Raw genomic sequence first — 19,827 nt, forward strand, 5'->3', positions numbered from 1 at the left:
CACATCTACCCTTTTTGTCTTCAAACTCCAACAAAAATAATAGAATAAAAACACAAAAGAGCTGCTAAATAAATAAATTAGTTACTTTTCAGGAAAAAAGTTCTCATAAATAATTTATTTGGTCTTCACTTGCAGAGGTAGCTATTTAAAAGGTTTCAAGCACTTCACTCACAGAGATCATTCACCTTGAATTTTCCATCAGCTCTCAATCACATTATTCATAGATAGCTCAGAAGGGTATATATACAGCAAAATCCTTTGAAATTCTCATTGAAATCTGGGCTCGAGCAAAAGAGCACCCATTGGAACATCACTAAGACCCTTTCCAAGGGCATAGACCGAGTTTCCACGAACAATCGTCTCAACAACTCTGCCCTTTAGGTCCTTGCTATCGTAGGCAGTAAGCTTGTTCTTGAAAAAGGTCCTGGCATTGGCAACAGTGAAAGCGGCCTCTGGGTTGAAAATCGCGAAATCTGCGTCCATTCCCACAGCAATCTTTCCCTTTCTGTGCTGGAGACCAACCTGTTTTGCAGTGTTCCAAGAAGTCCATTTGGCAATATCTGTCAGAGAAACAGGCGGTGATAGCTTGGATCCTTCCGTCCACAGAATTGGGAGGCCGAGTCCAACTGACGAAATTCCACCCCAGGCAGCAAAGAAGTCACCTCTATCGAAGCCCTTGAGCTCGGGAGTACATGGAGAATGGTCCGACACCACTGAAGAGATCACTCCTTCCTTGAGAGCCTTCCAGAGCAATTTTCTGTTAGACTCTGTGCGGATGGGTGGACAGCATTTGAACTGGGTTTGACAATTTCCAATGGTCTCGGCCTGGAGAGAAAGATAATGAAAACAGGTCTCGGTGGTGATCTTGAGTCCCTTCTGCTGAGCAGCTCTCAGCAAAGGAACTGCTTCATGGGTAGCAAGATGCACGATGTGCATTGGAACAGAAGGTTCTTTCGCGGCGCAATTGATAATCTCTGCAATTGCTGTGGTTTCAAACGAGTCCGGTCTGGAAGCCAGGAAAGAAGCATAAGCAGTGGGATCAACAGATTGAAGTGTAGAGTCATATTCAGCAGCTGATAGGATTGGAGAAGCCATTCCCCGGGAGTTTTCATCACCAACTGCTCTGAGCTCTGGAGACTTGGCCAACTGCGCGAAAAGCCCTGTTTTGGGTTCAACAGCCGATAGCAACGGCGACAATGCCAATGCTTGTGCCTGCTTGTCCGATAAGACATTGTGGTCCATGCTGGCAGCGTGCTTGTGAGGCAGTGTACAATCCTGGTGATCTTCATGTTTCCTCGAAGCGTTCTGCAGCATCGATTTGACCGGCAGAGGAGCTCTTGATACAAAAGAAGATGACATACCCAAATCAAGGTCGTCTATTTCGTCTGCAACCTCTGTTATCGATGAGTCTGTGGTTTCGCCAGAGTTATCACCACTGGAGCTGCAGCAGGATGACCCAGACGTCTGCGGCTGCATCTCTGCATGGAACATCAGCATTGTCGGATTTCCCTTAACCGCCTGAAGGGCTCTATCCACATAAGCAGGGTCGATTGCTGGAAATTCGTCGACACCTGAGTCGATCAAAAAACCCTTGAATCCACGGACACCTGCTGCTATCAGAGGAACCAAGTGATCGAGATTGTCTGGCACTAGTCCTCCCCAAAAACCGGTATCCACCCATGTCTGGCCCCGAGCTGCCTCTATCTTGAGGTTGAAGTTGGAGATAGTGGTGGTCGGTGGGATTGCATTCAAGGGCATGTCGATGACGGTGGTGACTCCGCCAGAGGCAGCCGATTGGGTGCCGGTTGCAAATCCCTCCCACTCGGTTCTGCCAGGCTCGTTGAGGTGAACATGGGCATCTACCAGTCCTGGAAGAATCACGTGCGGCGAAAGGTCGCGAAAATCTGAGAAATCAACGCCATATTGTGCAAGAACAGAGGAGTCTTTGACGGTGAGGACTTTTTCAACGATCTTCAGGATCTTACCGCTTTGGAGCGAGAATATGATCGTGGCTGGTAAAATTTGATCGCCGAGAACCACGTTGGTGGACGCTATTGCACGAGACATTTTTCACGAAATGCGGATGATAAAAAAGTGGAGAAATCTCAATAGGCCCCGTGAGATCTGTGAACTATTCCTTAGATAAGTAGTTGGCAGAAATAACGGTCAGGCCAAGTGGGTCTGAATGTAATTAGCCGAAGAATAGAAGGAATAAGTTGACCTTTTGGGATATACCAAGAATCCAGCGCGAAAAAACTGGAAAAAACGTTTAATGTCAAGAGTTTTACCGACTCAAAAAAAAGTTGAACCAAAAACAGCTGTTGAGGCAGCATTTTCAACCGGCCATCTCCGGCCCTGATAAGCCTGTCCCTCTTTCCCAATCGGGCGATTCAAGGCGCGGTCGAGGTTTTGCCCGATAAGGAGCCGTTATCGGCATTGTGGAGCGAAATAAATTAACATGATGGTATGCTACAGATTATGGGAATATTTACCTAGTCACCATTTTTATGTCTTTGCCAAAAGTAGCCACAATGATTGCCTTAATTACCCATTTTCTTCCCTCAAACGGGTCCTCGGCCCGGTAATTATCTTTTGCATTCCACACTACCCATCCGAAAGAGATATTTGAGTCTCGGACACCTTGGACCTCTGCGGAAGTCCGACGAGCCCGAACAGGTACAGGGGCCAAAAGTATACGGCTGGATGCTCGGAAGCAGAAGAAAACTTCCGGGAGAAAACAGTCACTAGTGGTCATTTTGGTCTCTCGGGCCGACTTTATCCCTGTGATCTGGCATTATGGGAGTCTAGCTTAGGTCAAACTCAAAGCACAGTGGCAGACGCTGATCTGTAAGTAAAGCTAAATTTGACGAAAAAGAAACAAACTTTCTTGGTATCCTGTTTGAACAGACTTGTTAAGGCTAGTCAGACGCAATGGTACGTCTAGTCTTGGGCACTATTTCTTCTCGCTAAAGGTGGAAATCGCCTCTTTGGCCTAAACGGTTGTGCAACATAATATCTCAGGCATATGAGGTGGCGCTGCAACGTGCGTAAGCGTGTCTTGAAGCAAGAGAGATGGCAAAGTGGAGCAAACAGTACCACTAAACCAAGCCCATGAAACAATTTTGCAACGGCACTCTCGAAAACCGTGCTCGGGTTATAAAATATTATTGGGTCTCTGCACCCTCCCTGTGAATACGACGCACCTCTCTGTCCCGTTTCCGACACCAGGTAGGCCATATAGAATTTAAAGGATTATTCGTACTTGCTTGGACTGAATACCGGGATTTCCAGCTTCACCCATCGAACCACTATGATCTATGAGAGCAGACAAAGAAATACGTGTGTGGTCGGGTCTACCACCCGCAGTTTGGTCAACTTTTGTTAAGACCAGTTGCCTTTTGGTTCGTCCACCCGTGTAGCGGAAACGTTTTTGCCGCAAAAACAATAGCGGGTAATTAAATTTGTGGCTATGCTCAGATACCCCATCCAGACATGCAATAACCCGAGATCTGAACTAATTTCATCCAAGCGAGGTATCTGCAGTCCCCTCACTCGGGAACCGTTGCGATTACTAAGTTGACCATGGCTAAATAATAAACGCTCTACAGGTCTCGTCCTGTACGGCGGGAGCACTCAAACGCGTGATTTGCATTCGCTTTGCCTCGTTCACGCTAAACAGAAGTACATCACTGGATTTCCCATGTAAACGCACTAAATCGCCGCATGTGCAAAAATTCTGCACATTCAAAATATAGTTGTTATTGCATTCGGAAATTTTCGGCAAAAAGTCTCGGTAAAAGGTGCCCATTTCTGGTCCTTCAGTTGCTGAAAAGTTCATTTGCAACTATAGTAGCAAGTTAGCAATATTAGCAATCTGGTTGAGTTGTGATCCTGATTCGGTTGATGAACGACATTTCGTTACTAATTTAATAACACCATGAATCTGATAACTCATTCTACACTTGCTGCCCCGCAAAGCAATGATGTTAGACCGTGTCTACTTTCATTGATCTCATTTGGCGTGTCAACCGACTCAAATTTGATCGCGTAACTAGGCATTACACAAGCTGCTTTCTAGAACCTTTGAAGAACAACTGAACCACTGCAACCTGCAAACCAGCCATTCCACACATCAACAACACGTCGAAAATCGAGAAATAAAAGATTCTGGATTCGGTAGATTTTACCGTCGACTGGTTTCTGTTGTTCCTTGTCTTGTAGTACTGCAGATTCTGCGAAAGCTCCGTCAACTTGGTCTCAATAGTCTCGATCGACTTTTGCAAACCCTCCACAGCATACGCCATCTCTGGGGCCTTGGGTAAAGAGGCCTTGAAATCGTTGTCTATCTTGATCTCGAAATCCACCACCTTCTCTGCAAACGTAGACATACCATTGGCAAAACAGAATTCGTATTCTCCAACCTGATCTGCTGGAAACACCCAATCACCTTGTCTTTGTTTGTCCTCCTTGACTATAATCTTTCCATCTGGTGACTTCACGGTATAATCGATGTCAAAAGATCCACCTGCTTGCACGGCGAAGTAGTATCCGATGTTGGACTTGGGCTTCTCGTTGAAGATGTAGTAGCACGATTTTTCCTGCGCTCCCAGAACAAACGTGAGCGCACTGGCCGAGCACACACTGAGCAATGTCGCAACCAACAATAAACGAATACACGACATTGGAAGAGAGGTTGAATTGAACGAATGAGTAGGAGAAACCACGAATGTGTGGTCAAAGAGAGAAAAGCGTGTTGACGTGTCGAAGACCAGAAATTCGCTGGCGCACGCAAATATGAGGAAGTCCCGTGCGGCCCAATGGGAATTTTATCCGTAACTGACTGTATAGTTGCTGATGGAATAACAGTTTATCCGTAAAAAGTCGCTGGTAGATTCTGTGCAGCCGAGACAACTCTGGAGATATCTGCGTCCTTTCTAAGTACTCCTCTATATCTCTCTACTGCACTACAACAAAGTATTTGTGGCAAACTCATGATTGAAAAAGTAGTACATCTATAATGTCCGGTAAAAAAACAGACTGGAAAACCAGGTAAAAAACAATTTCAGCAGGCCGGAATGCAAGCTGGAAACTGACAGATGATGAAATTGGGAAAAGCATTGGAAAGGGTCGAATAAAACTGAAGGAACGGTAAAGGCATTGGCATGAACATCCAGTAATGACGAAATCTGGAATTTCAGCCATCTAATGAGTCTATGAGTTTTTGATACTGATACACTGTTTTTGACTTTTGGAGTCTTTTGTTCTCTCACTGAGGCGGATAATGAGGATATCTTTGACCTAGAGCTTGATCATGACCATCTGAAGGTTTAGACTGCAATTTGAAGCTCGTCCAGTCGTTCCTCTGTTGCTGTTGCTGTTGCTGTTGCTGTTGCTGTTGCTGTGTCTGTGTCTGTGTCTGTGATTGCTGGGGCACATGTTGGTAGTAATGCACCTGCGAGAACTGAGCCTGTGGGTTGGGGGCCTGCAAATTTCCATTTCCATTCAATGGCGCAGAAGTCGAGTCCCGGTCCTGGTAGTCCAATATCGGATAATTGCTGGGATAGCCCTGTTGTGGAATCTGCTGGTTGTGAGAGTAGAACTGGGTAGCTGCCATTGGGTAGAAGTTGGACCCGTAAGACGGAGGAGGTTGGTACGCCTGTCTCGGATATCCATAACCAACTGGAATATTTGTCATTGAGTCCGGATAAACAGGAGGCAATGTGTATTGAAACCCGTACCCTGTTGGGGTGGCCGAGGAGACCGTTCCTGACGCCGAAGAGGCTGCAGATATTGCTGTGTTTGCATTTGATCCGGCACTCGTTGACTGGCTAGAAGCCGTGTTAGAGTAAGAAAGCTCGCGATCTGCCGTGTTCGAAAGGGTCAATTGGCGTGGAAGCTGGGAATTCAATTGCAATTGATGGGCTTCACCGGAAAAATTGATCTTCAAGTCCTGCAGAAGCGGCATGTACTCGAACGCACATATGATGAGTCTGGGATCGGTCTCCGGAACCAAGATGGAATTCAAAAGATCTCTTTTCAGCATCCTCGACTGGGTATACAGAGCAGCTTTGGTTCTTCTCGGAAGCACGTATATCCTCATATTGGACTTGTATCTTGGTCGTGCGATCTTCTTCTTGAGGAAAGAAGCAGTGATGGGATCGCCCACCTCGCCAATGCCGTCCTGTCTAGAAGCACCTCCCACCTGATTGTCATTTTCATCGTCATTCAAATGAAGATCGCCTGGTTCAACTGTTTCAATCTTCAATAGCACTGCACCCTCTGGCTCCGAGGCAGCGGCCCTGGTCACTCGCAACAGAGAGAACTCGTCGAGGCCGAAAATCTGCTTCACAACCTTGTAGATGGAGGTGTGGACATTGGGCTCGAGCGAATCCTCACTCACTCCCTCGGGCAATTGGTCAATCAACGTGACAGTCTCTGTTTTGAGAGGAGGCAATGGCGAGGAGTCGTTGAGATTGTTCTTATAAGAGCTCAACTCAAGCATGGCTCCGTCCTTGTTGCCAAACTGCGTCTTCATAACCTTCAGGCTCTTTCTTGAGGAGTCTGTCACCAAGCTCTGGTACAGAACCGCTAGCGAAGGACTCAGAGTCAGTCTGATCTTGGCCTCTGGTGCCATGGGACGACCGTGGGGCTTCAACCGGGAGTTTTCCTTGAACTTCTTAGAAGCTCCTCTTTTGCGTCGAGCCAATTGCACAAGCCTCTCCTGCTGAGGGTGCTGTGAAGGTTGCGATGTTGGCAGAGGCAGTGAAGAGCCAGCCGGGTTCGAAGACCCTCCAAGTCCAATGCTGCCCGGGAGCTGCAAGTGCTGAGAGGACTGTCTTGGATTAGCACCAAAAGACGAGGGCATTTTTTGTGCTATCGTGGGTTGTTGGGATAAAGGAGGTGCGTTGCCGGGTTGCTGTCTTGATAGTGGAGGGACTTGCATTCTGGAGCCCCAGCCATACAGCCCACTATTTTCATCTTGCCGGTAATCTGAAGGATGGCCTTCACGATTCTGCTCCTGTTGGGACATTCGAATGAAATTGAGCGCTTTTGGAAGATTCTCGGAGTGATGAGCGTTCAACTCGTGGTTGGCCTCGGTGACTGCGATTGTTCAGAAAGAGCAAGTGGAGCCCTTGAATTGGTGATAGTTGCGCGTGTAGTGATCGACCCGTAGATGATGATACTTCTCTTTCGATTGATGGAAAATCAAATGCTGAATCGGTAATCTCTTAATGATAGCTCACGTCGGTGTGTCGGTGATTACCTGTTGATGCCTGATAATGATAATGATGGTGATGATGACGAGGATGATGAGGATGATGCTAGTGCCTGGTGGCTAGTACCTAGTCTCGCTGAGTGTGTCCTGTATATGAGATAATAAACAAAAATTCCAGGTAAACGTATCAGCACAAGATCAGCAGTAAGTTCTTAGCAAACCTCAAAGGAAGCACACTGTAGCTCCAACGTTTATGTTGATCGATGTGATGGTTCCCAGGTACGGCGATGAAACGTCGAGATATACAAAAGAACCAAAACCTTATGGTGTAGGGTACGAAAGTGGAGCCCTTTTTGACCTCTGGCTTGGAACACAACAATGCGGACAGCTGGGCTAAACCACGTTTATGGTCTCCGTCGGCGTTAGAAATGGACAAGGACCAAACACGTCGGTCTATTTTGATCGGTTTGACGCTCAAGACCGACTTGATGAAAAAAACTAAGAAACCTTGAGTGATTCTGGATCAAGAGAGAGTACAGTTGGCAAAGAACTTGAGTATGGCGCCAACTATGATATGATGTGTATTGACTCGCTTTCTCGCACAATCCTCTTCTCCTGGATAATATAGAACAACTTGCTGCTGTATAAACTTCCATGTAGAGCTAGATATATAGATTGCCCGTTTCCAGCTCGTCCAGGTTTGAGGAACAAAAAGAAACCACCGGGATTGGAGTCGTTAAAGCCCAAGTCAAAAGCAACTCCACCTCACACAGCGAAGGAAACTGGTCGAAGGGATATCCAGAAAACAGGGGAATGTAAGAGAAGAATGCAGATTTAAACCAGGACACAGGACAAAGGTCCTGGCGGTCTGTGTTGTGGGAGACGTCTAAGAGGCCCGGCTAGTCCACCCCTCCCCCCTATAGTTGGTGGGGCATTTGTTTGGGAAATCGAAATTGAAGAAGTACTGGACCAAAGTATAAGGACCCACATAAACAAGTCGGGAAAGGGGAAAGAGGAAGAAAATCACTAAGGAGGGTAAGCCTGATCGCGTATTCTCGGAGTGTTGGATGATTAGACAACCCATGGGAATGGTCTCCTCGCCTACAGCAGCAAACTTTGTTCCTTCCTGGTTCTCTTGTCTGAGCAGCGATGACACCCACATGATAAAAGAGCAAACCCTATTTAGGCCACAGTTCTCAGCAAAGGCACAGAAAACGTACAAAGGGGACCAAATGGACCAATGTGCATGAGCATGCATCCCTTTGCATTGGCAATATTAGGTCTCATGCAAAAGTTGCTATTCTAGAAGTGGAAATTGAGGATTTTCTTATCCGGATAGGTTTGAAGCTTGTGTGGAGTGGACGAAGGACAAGCGACTGATTCATGCTTTTGATGTTGCTGAAGTACCTCGGTGTAGTCTATAATGAACATTGCTAACGCAGGGTTGCTTGCTCCAATGGCTCGTAAAAGCTTGAGTTCGGAGTCCCCATATGAAGCCCGGACACACGTGCACTGATCGATCATTCACTAGATCATTCTCTAGATCATAAAATATTCATACATGCCTTACCGACTAAAGTTGCAACGCTCATCGGTAGTGTCGTTATCTCTTTCTTATTCATCTTTACTACATGGATGTACGTAGAACTGATTGGCTAGTTCGAACAGAGTACACATTTTGAAAGCTTGCAATTATGTTGTTGTAGATAAAGCTGAAGAACTGTCCTACATACCAAACTTGTCAAGACTACTAGGGATCTAACACCAAAATGCTATTATCAAATACTAAGGCTTCGACATCGTCGGTCGTATTGAAGATTCCTGCTTTAGTGTTTGCTTCTAAGAACTCTTCTCTATTATTCTTCTCCGGTCACAACTGGCAAGATCTTAGATAAACATATTTTTGAAAACCACAGCTCGGAAAATTATTGCGCACCTCAGCTCAGAGGAATTTAATAAAACAGGCTTGCTGGATTGTTGGACTTGCTTTTCGGATTGGTTGGAGGGAAAAGACGACATCTTGCATGAACAATATGCATGCTCGAATGTAAATTTGCGTCATATGGGATTAAATGCTTCATCAGTCTTCATCCGGTCTGAGGCATAAAATCGTGCGACATACCAAAAAAAAAGTTTACCCCTGTTATTTCTGCAGCCCAGGCCTTGAGGAAATACGGAAGAATACAAATAGCAGGTTGACATTTTATGTCATTTTTATTTTCGCGTGCGCTCACATTCTGAAGATCACTGGCCAGGATCCCGTTTTCCACACGGTGTTCCTGTCTCTGTGCCTCAGCTGGGAAACAGGATGCGTGGAGCCGATCTGCACGACGGATGGATCGTCTCAGCGGCTAAATTTGTAGACCCTCCAGGACAAAGCGTGCTAAATTTGTGTAAATCGTGAACAGTTTTTCAACTCCTATCCCCACAGTACGACTGTCATATGATTCTACAGTACTTCTTCTCTCCATTCTCCCGAGATTCGATCCCGTATTTTTAATTTGACGTTGCTTCCTGCGTCAATATATCCCCAGTTAGGAAGCATATGTGGATTATATAGGAAGGGGGTGCAAGGTATCGGATCACACAGGGAAGGGCAGAAAAAGCAATTTCTGGACATCTTAAGCGACGATGACCCATTTTACCGAGTCCAAAACAAGAAACTGATAATAGAGAAGAAGTCGGTAATGTAGATGGTGCTAGATGTCGCAGGGGTTAAATTCGAAAAAAAAAACCGAGTTGTTCAACAGAATGAGTATGATCATGAAACACGACACAACTCAAAAATCGCAACAAAATTACTAGCTAACAAGTCATAAAATAGATCATGTTCATGTTCCAGCCTAAATATGGTTTTAACCGTACAGCGTGGACTTTCATGGAGTCCCGCGTCTAAACATGGTCCCTTTTACCCCATTGACGTGATGAGAATTTGATGTTATCAAATCTTCGGTACTTGCCACTGCTGTGGGACCCGACGGTGTCGATGACTGGGATCTAGTTTACCTTTCGCTTGGAGTTTCTAGCAGCAGCAAGGGTTAAATGCTAGACCACTAGATCGAAACACCCGAAGATTTCGAGGCGAATCGCGGAATACTTTTTCCTGCTGAGAAGGGTGGGACCAAACTTGGCTTGGCGGGACCTTTGTCTGTGCAAACAGAAGATCAGCCCGGTGTCGCCAAAACCATTAGTATTGGACAAGTAGTGTCTTGAAGCTGTCTCCAAATCCTTTCCTGAATCTGCTTTCTCGCAAACTTTTTCCCAAAACTACATGTTGTTTAGTTGCTGGTTTAGCATCGATGTGTCTTGACCAATCCCGATTCAGTTTTACCGCAATTGCGTTACCAGCGTTTCTATACCAAAATATTCAGGCATGGGATCAAACACAAATAAAACGTAATCACACATGCATTGCATGACGCATGTGGCTGCACACGGTCAATGAGTCAAATCGGTATAGCTTCACGCACAACAGGTGGAGCGTTAAATATGTTGTGCTCTGTTGTTTCCTGTAGGTGTTGGATATTGGTGATTCTTCGGAGTATTGAGGCCTTAAAACTACTCCTAGATTTACAGATTTTGCGTATACTCTTCATGATAGTGATGCTCTCCCTGAGAAACTTGGGAAAGGGTCGGTCCTCAGTTGTAGATGCCAGCTCTGCTCTTGCACGGCTAGACTATTGGTCCTGACCCGAAGTTGCGCTCTGTATAGCGCCGTCGATTAGTTCCAGTGACTTGGGCCTGGAATATCGATGAGTAGAAGACTTGTGACTTGACCGCTTTGAAACCAAAACTTAGTTCCTTCTGCTTGCACATATAGCAGACTCGCTTTAAGCTCTGCATTCAGACCTTTGGTACGCCTTAGCTCCTAGTACATACATACTACACGAACTACTTCCCCTTCTCCCAAACTAGAACTTGCCAGAAACTCGAGCTTTGTGTATCAGCAGTTCCAATTCTGAGAGGCGATCGTACTTTGCAAAGTTTCAGGCTCAAGTTTGCACGTTGAACTCCATCTACCTTCGGCTTGGCGTCAAGATTGCCAACACCTGAACTTCGCAGACAACCAGCTTGGTACCTCCACCATAACAGGAGACCCAAAAGGTAACCGGTTCCGTCCAAAACTGCACCGGTTTGGACTTTTGCCTCGTTTACAGAAATAATTCTCGGTATAACTTCGGTATTTTACACCAAATATCCACAGAAACTTACAAATCTCCACAGACATGGCCACTTGAAACAGTGAAAAGCACCCAAAGGTATATTGAAAATCAAAGCTCACGTGGGCACCGCTGAGCCAGTTTTGATTTAGTTCTTGCTACTGTTTCCCGGCGTCGGTAGTTGCATGAACTTTACTTCGCCCCACGGCAAACGCCCGCTGCTCATCTGCTATCAAACGAGATGAAGCCTGGAATATTTGATTTTTAATCTCGAAAGATTTAGAAGTGGTCCGTAACGTGTTGTTGGTGGCTCCTGACATCTTTGACAAATCATTGTAGGTCTGTGTAACTAGTTTATTTGCCAAGTTAAATGCAGCTCAACATGGAATTGACCATCGACATCACGGAACTGTCATCACGGCATTACCGTTATCCTCAAGATGCTGGTTAAAGCTCACTGTGGCATCTTTGGCAGAGAAATCCTGATTAGTCGGCCTAAGGCTGAATTTGATCTTGGTGTTGAGGGGGAGGTTCGGCTTTGGGAATCAATCACTGGACACCAAACCGCTAATAATATCTGGTAATTCCGGGTTTGAGGCTTTGCAGGTGACCAGACCAAAGAGTAGGATTATGGAATTTAGCCTGACGGTTGGAATTTGGTCTGGGTCGTGACCCCTCCTTAAATCAAGATTACCATCTACGAATCTATCTTGACTGTTTCTGCCTCAAATCTGGTGAATGTGATGGTTTCAGGCTTGGTAGGGTTCTATTGTGGGTACTTTTGTGACTTTCTTGGGAAGTTTAAGCACCCAAGTGGTGAAATAATCGCGAGTCTATTTCAAAAACTTTGAAGCCAAAAAGCCAAGGGTTAGGTCTCGGCCCAAACAGGCCACGCCCAGTATGCAAGCCCTGCTGAAGGTTTTTTTTTAGATAGCATTTCGTTAGGGGAGTGTCGTTGGCTTTCTTCATGCCAACACCGGTTGGTAACTTGGACTATTTTGCAAGGTCGCACACGGCTGAAGAATGTTGCAGTAGCGATTGTAGCAGGTGCAATTGGGGCAATGGTACTTTGAAAGTGTTTTAATCATGCTGAACACATAATGAGGGCTTCTGATAATTTTTGAGAAATAAATCGGAACCGGGAGCTTTCAATTAACACTGTGGATTGCTGATTTTTCAGTTGAAATTGATGAGCCACAGGCGTTTGCAAGGCTGTGATCAACGCCGCCAGTCGAAACCTTGGGTGTGTTAGCTGATTTCAAGCAAATAATTGAACAATTATCTTTGTGTTGTTTTCATGTTCTTTAGACTGATTTTTAGCAACATTCCTTTTATTGTTACTAACATAATAGCTTGATCTCGGCCGCACTCGAAGCTCTAGAAAAGTTTCAAGTGAAGCCCAATCAATATGGTGGTCAAATTTTTGTTTCACACATTGTAACTGATACGATAATAAAATTTTCAACTTTTTTCTCTGCAAGAGCTCCTTTTTTTGCTTGCTCCTGTTTCATCTTAAGAACTCGTATACTCATTAACCCAATGTACATCACCACTATCATCAACAATCCCAAGTCCATCTTCGTTTCTACCCCTTTCTTTGAGGATAAAATTCAAACGCAGAGTTTGTTTTCCCCCGCTTTGCCATCTGCCCTTCAAATCCTTAAAACCCAGATCCCTTGATCTTATAGTCGGTGAGCTCGCGAGCTTGGCCTGTCTGGGGTAATGATTACCTAATATCAAACGGGTCGTGCATTGCTACCAAGACCGTTAGCAATCGCAGGATCGACCTTCCCGATTTGGGCAGCCTCTTTATAACTAATGAGGGAACCTGGGAACGAAAAAAAGGACCCGTTTCTCTCTATCTGTTGTAGTCCTTTGTCTTACTAATCATACCCTCTTCGTGACCACAAGACCAATTCAAGGACGGCCACGTTCTTTTTTCCTGCTTTTACAAGGACCTGGTTAATCTTTGATTTTTTTAGGGTCCCAGTATACCCCATAGCGTTAGGGTGGACATTGGCTTAACTGCTTGACAAGAGTCGCGATGCAGAACCAGCCGGAGACCGGGGTCTCCCCCATGTTCATTCCCGAGAGTGAGCGAGTGTCTCTTTCTGTTCGAAATCTGAACGTTTACATCAAAAAACAGAGCAAGTTTACGGATTTTGGCCAAAGACTGTTTCGTTCCAAAGATCTCGAGCACGATGGAAATGGCATAAAGAAGGTTCTCGATGATGTGAATCTGGATGTGAGTCCAGGTGAGGTCATAGCCGTTCTTGGTGAGTCAGGAAGTGGTAAGACCACTTTGCTGAACACTCTTGCTCACAGAGTCCAGACGGGTTCGACTTTTGGTATAGACGGTGTGATACAGTATGGTGATACTTCGGATATCCAAAAGTTGAGGTACGCCTATCTGCTGCAAACAGATATGTTCTTGCCTACTTTGACGCTTTACGAGTTGCTCAAGTTTGCGGCTGATTTGAAGTTGCCAGAGGTCTACACAAGACAGGAGAAGGAACTGCTGATAGAGACCATTCTGGACAATCTGGGCTTGAACTTCTTGCGTGACGAAGTCATTTGTGACTCTCTCGGAAGGATGTCGCTTTCAGGTGGAGAGCGTAGGCTTGTGAGTTTGGCTCTGCAACTCCTCAACAAGCCCAGTCTGCTGTTTCTGGATGAACCTACGACCGGTCTAGATGCCAATAAGGCCTACAAGATGATGTCTGTGGTTCATTCGCTGGCCAAGGATTTCGGTATAACGTGTGTTCTGACGATCCACCAACCAAGAACAGAGATCTTAGAGAAGCTGGATAAACTATGTTTGCTGGCTAAAGGTGGTCGTACCATTTCCTATGGTTCGTTGCAGGATTCTATCGATCATTTCGCGAAGCAGGGCTTTGAGCTACCTGCGCACGTTAACGTGGCCGATTTTCTTATAGACCTATCAGTCCGTGACTTTAGTTCGCCAGAGAACGAATTAATTTCCCAAAAAAGGATTAACGAGCTGGCATGTGTGTGGAAGCAGATAGAGGCCGAGACTTTAGCTCCAGTTCCTCCTATCTCCAAGGAGAGTAAGTTCAAATCTGCTCAGAATAAGAAGGTCGGCTTGGTGAGAGAAACCATGGTTTTGACCAAAAGATCCTTTGTTCTCGCGATGCGTGACAAGTTCTCCTTGATAACATTAAATGGAGGGCTGATTCTTCTATCGATTGTTTGTGGATGGCTTTTCTACAAACCAGGAAACGATCTTGGAGCAATCCGTACGAAACAGTCCCAGCTATATGCTGTACTGGAAGTTATCGGCTTCAGTCCGATGACGTACGAGATAGCGCGTCTTTGGACTGGTGCAGGAAAGATCTTTTTCAGAGAAAGGAGCGAAGGAATCATTTCTGTCACCGGATGGGTTGTAAGTAGACGTCTTGCCCAATTTTGGATTGAGGACTTTCCAATTTCGCTCGCCTTCTCGCTGATCACGTACTTCATGTTTGGTCTGCGGATTGAAGGAAGTGCTTCATATTTCATGATTTACTTCGCAACCTGTCTGCTGGTGTATTCAGCCGGTGCTGGTTGTGGTATCATGTGTTTTTCTTTGGGAAGAGACATTGGAACGTCAGGTCTGGTCTCCAATATCTTCTATCAGGTGCAGAACTCGGCTTGTGGTTTTTTCATCAATGCAAAGACTATGCCTGTTTACGTTCGCTGGATCAAGTATTTGGCATATTTCTGGTACGCGTTTGGGGCCTTGTGCTCGAGTCAATTCACGAATTGGGAAGGCTCTTGTGCATCTTCGGATGAGGAATGTACCGGTGATTATGTCTTGCAAACGTTGGGTTATGGCCGCCATTGGGTTCCCCTTCCTTTGTGTATCCTTCTTGCGTTCTACGTGGGTTTCCTTACCATTGGAGTTGTTCTTCTCTATTTCCGTCCCAACGAAGTGTCTATGTCCACTCCGAAGGACAAGCCCAGTATCTTCAGAAGGATATTGGGCAAAACCAAATCTAACAAAGCTGACCAGGAAGTGGCTACTGAGTTAAGTAGAGTTCCTGTCTCTCTGCCTTCTGAAGGTCTTGATATCAGAGTCTCCATCAGTCTCTGGGTTCTCCCAGTAGGACTGGATCTTGGAATCCCTACGATAATTTACAATTGGGTCATATACAAGCTCAAGGGAAAATCTGGCGTACGCAAACAGCGTCAGAAGGCTGTCGAGAATGGAAGGTTCATCAAGCAGCTGCTAGACGATGTCAATGTTACCTTCAAGCCTGGAACCGTTAATGCGATCATGGGACCATCAGGATCTGGAAAATCCACTCTTCTTAATTTTATCGCCGGAAGATCTTCCGCTCAGAGCAAGTTTTACAGTTCGGGAAACATCACTCTTAATAACGTGAGATTGCCAGAAGGATCTACACTGGAGGACATCTGTTCGTATGTGGTTCAGCATAACGACGATCTGCTGCCTACTTTGACGGTCAAAGAAACATTGAGATCGCAAGCGCGTTTGAGAATGAAGGACGCTTCCAACATTGAGCCCTTCATCCAGAAGCTTATTTATCGAATGGGTCTGGAACCCTCTGAAAACGTTCTTGTGGGTGATGACGTTACCAAGGGAATCAGTGGTGGTGAGAAGAAGAGACTTGCTATCGCTATTCAGCTTTTGGACGATTCGCAGGTGTTGCTGTTGGACGAACCCACCAGTGGTCTTGATTCTGCAACTTCGGCCTCCATTTTGGAGCTGCTGGGCAGTCTTGCTACCGAGTTCAATAAGACCATCATTCTCACCATTCATCAGCCCAAATATGAGTTGTTTGAGCAATTTGGAGAGATTGTTCTTCTTACAAAGGGTGGAAGAGTTGCCTATAACGGTAAAGTTACAGGGATTATCGAGTATTTCATGTCTCAGGGTTTTGAGTGTCCCAGATACTCAAACTTTGCAGACTACATTCTGGATATAGTCTCAAAAGACACAATGATTGGCACTAATGAAACTCCTGATGAAGCAGACGCCAGAGTCAAAGGTATCATCTCGTTCTGGGAATCCCAAAGATCTAAGGAAATCCCAGAATACAAAGAAGGAACATTAAAGGACTTTGAACATACAGAAAAAACGAGGTTTGGCCTGAAAAGATCTCTACCTGCTGTTCTCAGAAGAGATTTTCTTACCACCTTCAGAAACAGAACCATCATCGATACCAGGTTTATCCAAATTCTAGCTCTTTGTGTGGTTCACTCTTTGTTTTTTGCACCTCTTAAGAGCTCCTACGATGGTATTTCTAATCGTCTAGGTCTCATTCAAGAAATTGCCAATTTGTACTACGTTGGTTTCATCTCCAACGTCACGGCTTTTCCAGGTGCAAGGAATGTATTCTACATGGAGTCTGAAGACGGGATTTACGGTGTTACTTCCTTCTTTGTATCCTATCTGGCTCTTGAGCTTCCCTTTGAGATTGTGGGATCAATTCTGTTCAGTATCTTTATCGTTTTGGTGATTGGACTTCCCCGTACCGCAGGCATGTTCTTCATAACTGTGTTCAATTCGTTTGCCATGCTAAACGCAGGTGATACTCTCGGAATTACTATCAATATCATCTTCACCCAGGAGGATCTGGCATTCAATGTGATGGCAAATCTGTCCATCGTGGCCATTTTCATGGCCGGAACTATGTCCATTCACATGCCTTCTTTCTTCCAGGCGTGGAATTGGCTCAATCCTACCATGTATGCAGTCAAATTGATGGCTACCCTTGGCTTCGACGATCAACACTTTTCCTGCGAGTACGGAGAAACTTGTTCGCTCACCACTGGCTCGGCTGTGCTAGATGAGTACAAGATGCACTGTGACATTGCTGTGTACAGTGGTGTTTTGGTTGCTCTCATAGTGGGCTACAGACTAGTGGCCTACTGTCTATTGGTGGCCAGGATGAAGCTTAACAAAAAAATTGTCTGAGCCGAGTATAATCAACACTACTTAATAATTTTAATTTATAATATCCCTCTATATTCGCAATATACTGCCGTATGTCTGTTACATCTCACCGCTTGCCAATCCTTCATTTTTTTCGTTATCAATGCGGCTCTGCCGGAATAGGAAATAGGTAGTGTTTACATCAATTCCCCCCAGCTCACCATTTTGAGCCACAGGCAGCAACGGGGCTAGTCCTGGTTTGTCCTTGAAACTGTTTCAGCTTGAAAGGTCAATCGTTGTAGGATTTCAATCCAATATCTGTGCAATATCATCATCTGTTCACAAGAACTTCTTCTGTCATATCCCAGATTTATTCTATTTGCATCTAACTCATGGTTGCCATCAAGGACCTGGCGCTATCGGCATTGCTGATGTCTTCAGCACTAGCTTTTCCCTTCCAGAACCCCTTCAAGATCGCCAACCTGCCAAAACCAGGTGAGAAACCCGTCCCAGGCGGTTCCCCCGTTTCAATCTGCGACTCTACTCAGCCCCAATTGCTTACACTGAAGGAGTTGGTGATGACTCCCAACCCCCCAGAAAGAGGCGCCAATCTTACCATTTCCGGTACTGGATTTCTCAAGGAAACTGTGGACGACGGTGCCTACGTGGATGTCGATGTCAGTTACGGGTATATCAAGCTATTGCACCAAACATTTGATCTCTGCGAGGAGGTTTCCGAGGTTGATCTGAAATGCCCAGTCAAGGCCGGTGCCTATGAAATAACGAAGGAGGTCGAGATCCCTGCTCAAGTTCCTCCTGGAAAGTATGTGGTATATGCCCGGGCATATACCAAAGATGATGATCTTATAGCGTGCATCACGGGTAGTGTTGAGTTCACTCCCAACGGGGTGATCAAGTTTGACCTGGATGCTTGAGTTAGCGCACAGCTAGCAAAATCGGCCATAGTCAGTGATAGCAGAGGTATTCGTAATGAGCCATTATGTGAGTCTTCTGCGAGTTCTATGAGAACTTTCTTGTTATGAGCAGTGATTGCTATCGGCCCTCCTTGCTATCCTTCTCATGAGCCTCACTTCCCACAACCACTGCTCCCATTTCCTCGAGTATAGATTGCAAAAAGCCTAAAAATTGACTTTGTTTGTTTCCCTTTTTTCACATTTGTATCTTTTTTTTTACTCAATCAGCATATCCGTTTCCCGATGCTCCTGCTCCTCACTCAGGGTACTGTGTAGATCATTATATGCGTCATCATTGGCGGGTACGTTGTCAGCACCCACAGTCCTATCCTTCAAGTACATCTCTTGGATCATTAGTCTCTTGCGGATTCTTGCGGTTTGGAAGCGAATGGGAAGCACAGGCAAATGCCCGTTTTTCTCCTCAAATCTCTTGACTTTCAGTAGCACAATAATGGCAATCCAATACAGATTATAGCTGATGACAGACCCCCATGTAGCAGAGTTGGTCCAGCCCACTAGCGCGTTGAACAGCATCCAACCTCCATCAGTCAGGCCGTTACAACAGTTCACATGCCATACGGAGTTTGAAATGTCGTACGAACCAGGCCCAGAACCAACTTCAGACATGTCCTGCCCGTTGCATCTGCGAACATACTGCTCCAGCTCTAAGAACCACACACCCCTGGACATCAGTCCCGCTGCCACCATGTACAAAAAGCACGTGGAAGCTATCAAAAAGTACTGCAGCGACATCTTGTTACCTCCGCGATACATTGTCCAGCCGATGAGGAACCCCAGGGAGCCTCCAGCTGCAATGGCGAGTGGAAATGACGATGCCGGTTGGTTGACTCCAATCCCACCAATGAACACCACCGCCTCCAGACCTTCCCTCAAAGTTGTGATAAATGGCAAAATTGCCAGCGCATATTCCCGAGTGAGCTGTTTCAGTCTGTGCTTTCTCCCGGACACTTGCCCAGAACTCAGTTGCAGTACTTCACGCTCTGAATCCGGCTCCGCCTCTAAGGCCTCTGGCCCATTTCGCAGCGCGCGCCCCAATTTCCACTGCCATTTGGCTTGAAGGTGGTTGATACGTAGCAGCGCCAATCCCATGACCGAGATCACCACCGAGGACAATATACTGAAGATTCCTTCCCATAATCTCTCAGCCTTGGACCACAGATCTGAACCCAATAAGTAGAAAGTCACAATAAAAATTCCACCGATCACAAGACACACAAAAAGTCCCAAAAACGCCCCTAGCCAGATCTGTAGTTGGAGACCCTTGTATCTCTTTGAATCAACCACAAGAGCCGTTTGCGTGGCGCCACTGTTGGCCGCGAGATTCTGCTTCAGGAACGCCAAAAGCACCGAGACTATTATGGCAGATTCCAGCGTCTCACGCAGAATAATGAAGAATATCTGAACGGAAAAGTAGTCTTCCCACATCGCGCGTGTAAATATTCAGCTTGTGCGTGGAGAACGGCTGAAGTAAAGTTGAAACCGTTCGTGATTTAGGACATATCGGGTTTGGGCTGTCATCTAAACACGGGTGAATATACCGGCTTTTGTTGTTGGTGC

At 45.8% G+C, this 19,827-nt stretch overlaps 6 protein-coding genes across 6 annotated transcripts; 2 read left to right on the plus strand and 4 right to left on the minus strand.

The window, feature by feature from the left end:
• Positions 1-267: 267 nt before the first annotated feature.
• On the minus strand, positions 268-2,067 carry KUCA_T00004870001 (uncharacterized protein; the record flags this gene model as incomplete). Its single annotated transcript, XM_022605999.1, has 1 exon — positions 268-2,067. The coding sequence occupies one exon, from the start codon at positions 2,065-2,067 to the stop codon at positions 268-270; it is 1,800 nt and encodes a 599-aa protein (XP_022460875.1).
• Positions 2,068-4,058: 1,991 nt separating this feature from the next.
• On the minus strand, positions 4,059-4,682 carry KUCA_T00004871001 (uncharacterized protein; the record flags this gene model as incomplete). Its single annotated transcript, XM_022606000.1, has 1 exon — positions 4,059-4,682. The coding sequence occupies one exon, from the start codon at positions 4,680-4,682 to the stop codon at positions 4,059-4,061; it is 624 nt and encodes a 207-aa protein (XP_022460876.1).
• Positions 4,683-5,266: 584 nt separating this feature from the next.
• On the minus strand, positions 5,267-7,030 carry KUCA_T00004872001 (uncharacterized protein; the record flags this gene model as incomplete). Its single annotated transcript, XM_022606001.1, has 1 exon — positions 5,267-7,030. One exon carries the CDS (start codon positions 7,028-7,030, stop codon positions 5,267-5,269), a length of 1,764 nt encoding a protein of 587 aa, XP_022460877.1.
• A 6,390-nt stretch (positions 7,031-13,420) lies between these two features.
• KUCA_T00004873001 (uncharacterized protein) lies at positions 13,421-17,317 on the plus strand (the record flags this gene model as incomplete). The annotated part of the gene is made up of 1 exon (XM_022606002.1): positions 13,421-17,317. The coding sequence occupies one exon, from the start codon at positions 13,421-13,423 to the stop codon at positions 17,315-17,317; it is 3,897 nt and encodes a 1,298-aa protein (XP_022460878.1).
• Positions 17,318-17,667: 350 nt separating this feature from the next.
• On the plus strand, positions 17,668-18,210 carry KUCA_T00004874001 (uncharacterized protein; the record flags this gene model as incomplete). Its single annotated transcript, XM_022606003.1, has 1 exon — positions 17,668-18,210. One exon carries the CDS (start codon positions 17,668-17,670, stop codon positions 18,208-18,210), a length of 543 nt encoding a protein of 180 aa, XP_022460879.1.
• A 255-nt stretch (positions 18,211-18,465) lies between these two features.
• Positions 18,466-19,695, minus strand: KUCA_T00004875001 (uncharacterized protein; the record flags this gene model as incomplete). Its single annotated transcript, XM_022606004.1, has 1 exon — positions 18,466-19,695. The coding sequence occupies one exon, from the start codon at positions 19,693-19,695 to the stop codon at positions 18,466-18,468; it is 1,230 nt and encodes a 409-aa protein (XP_022460880.1).
• Positions 19,696-19,827: the final 132 nt, after the last annotated feature.

This window comes from Kuraishia capsulata, genomic scaffold (genome assembly GCF_000576695.1).
Source record: "Kuraishia capsulata CBS 1993 genomic scaffold, Kuraishia_capsulata_scaffold_6, whole genome shotgun sequence".
Lineage (NCBI taxonomy): Eukaryota > Fungi > Ascomycota > Pichiomycetes > Pichiales > Pichiaceae > Kuraishia > Kuraishia capsulata.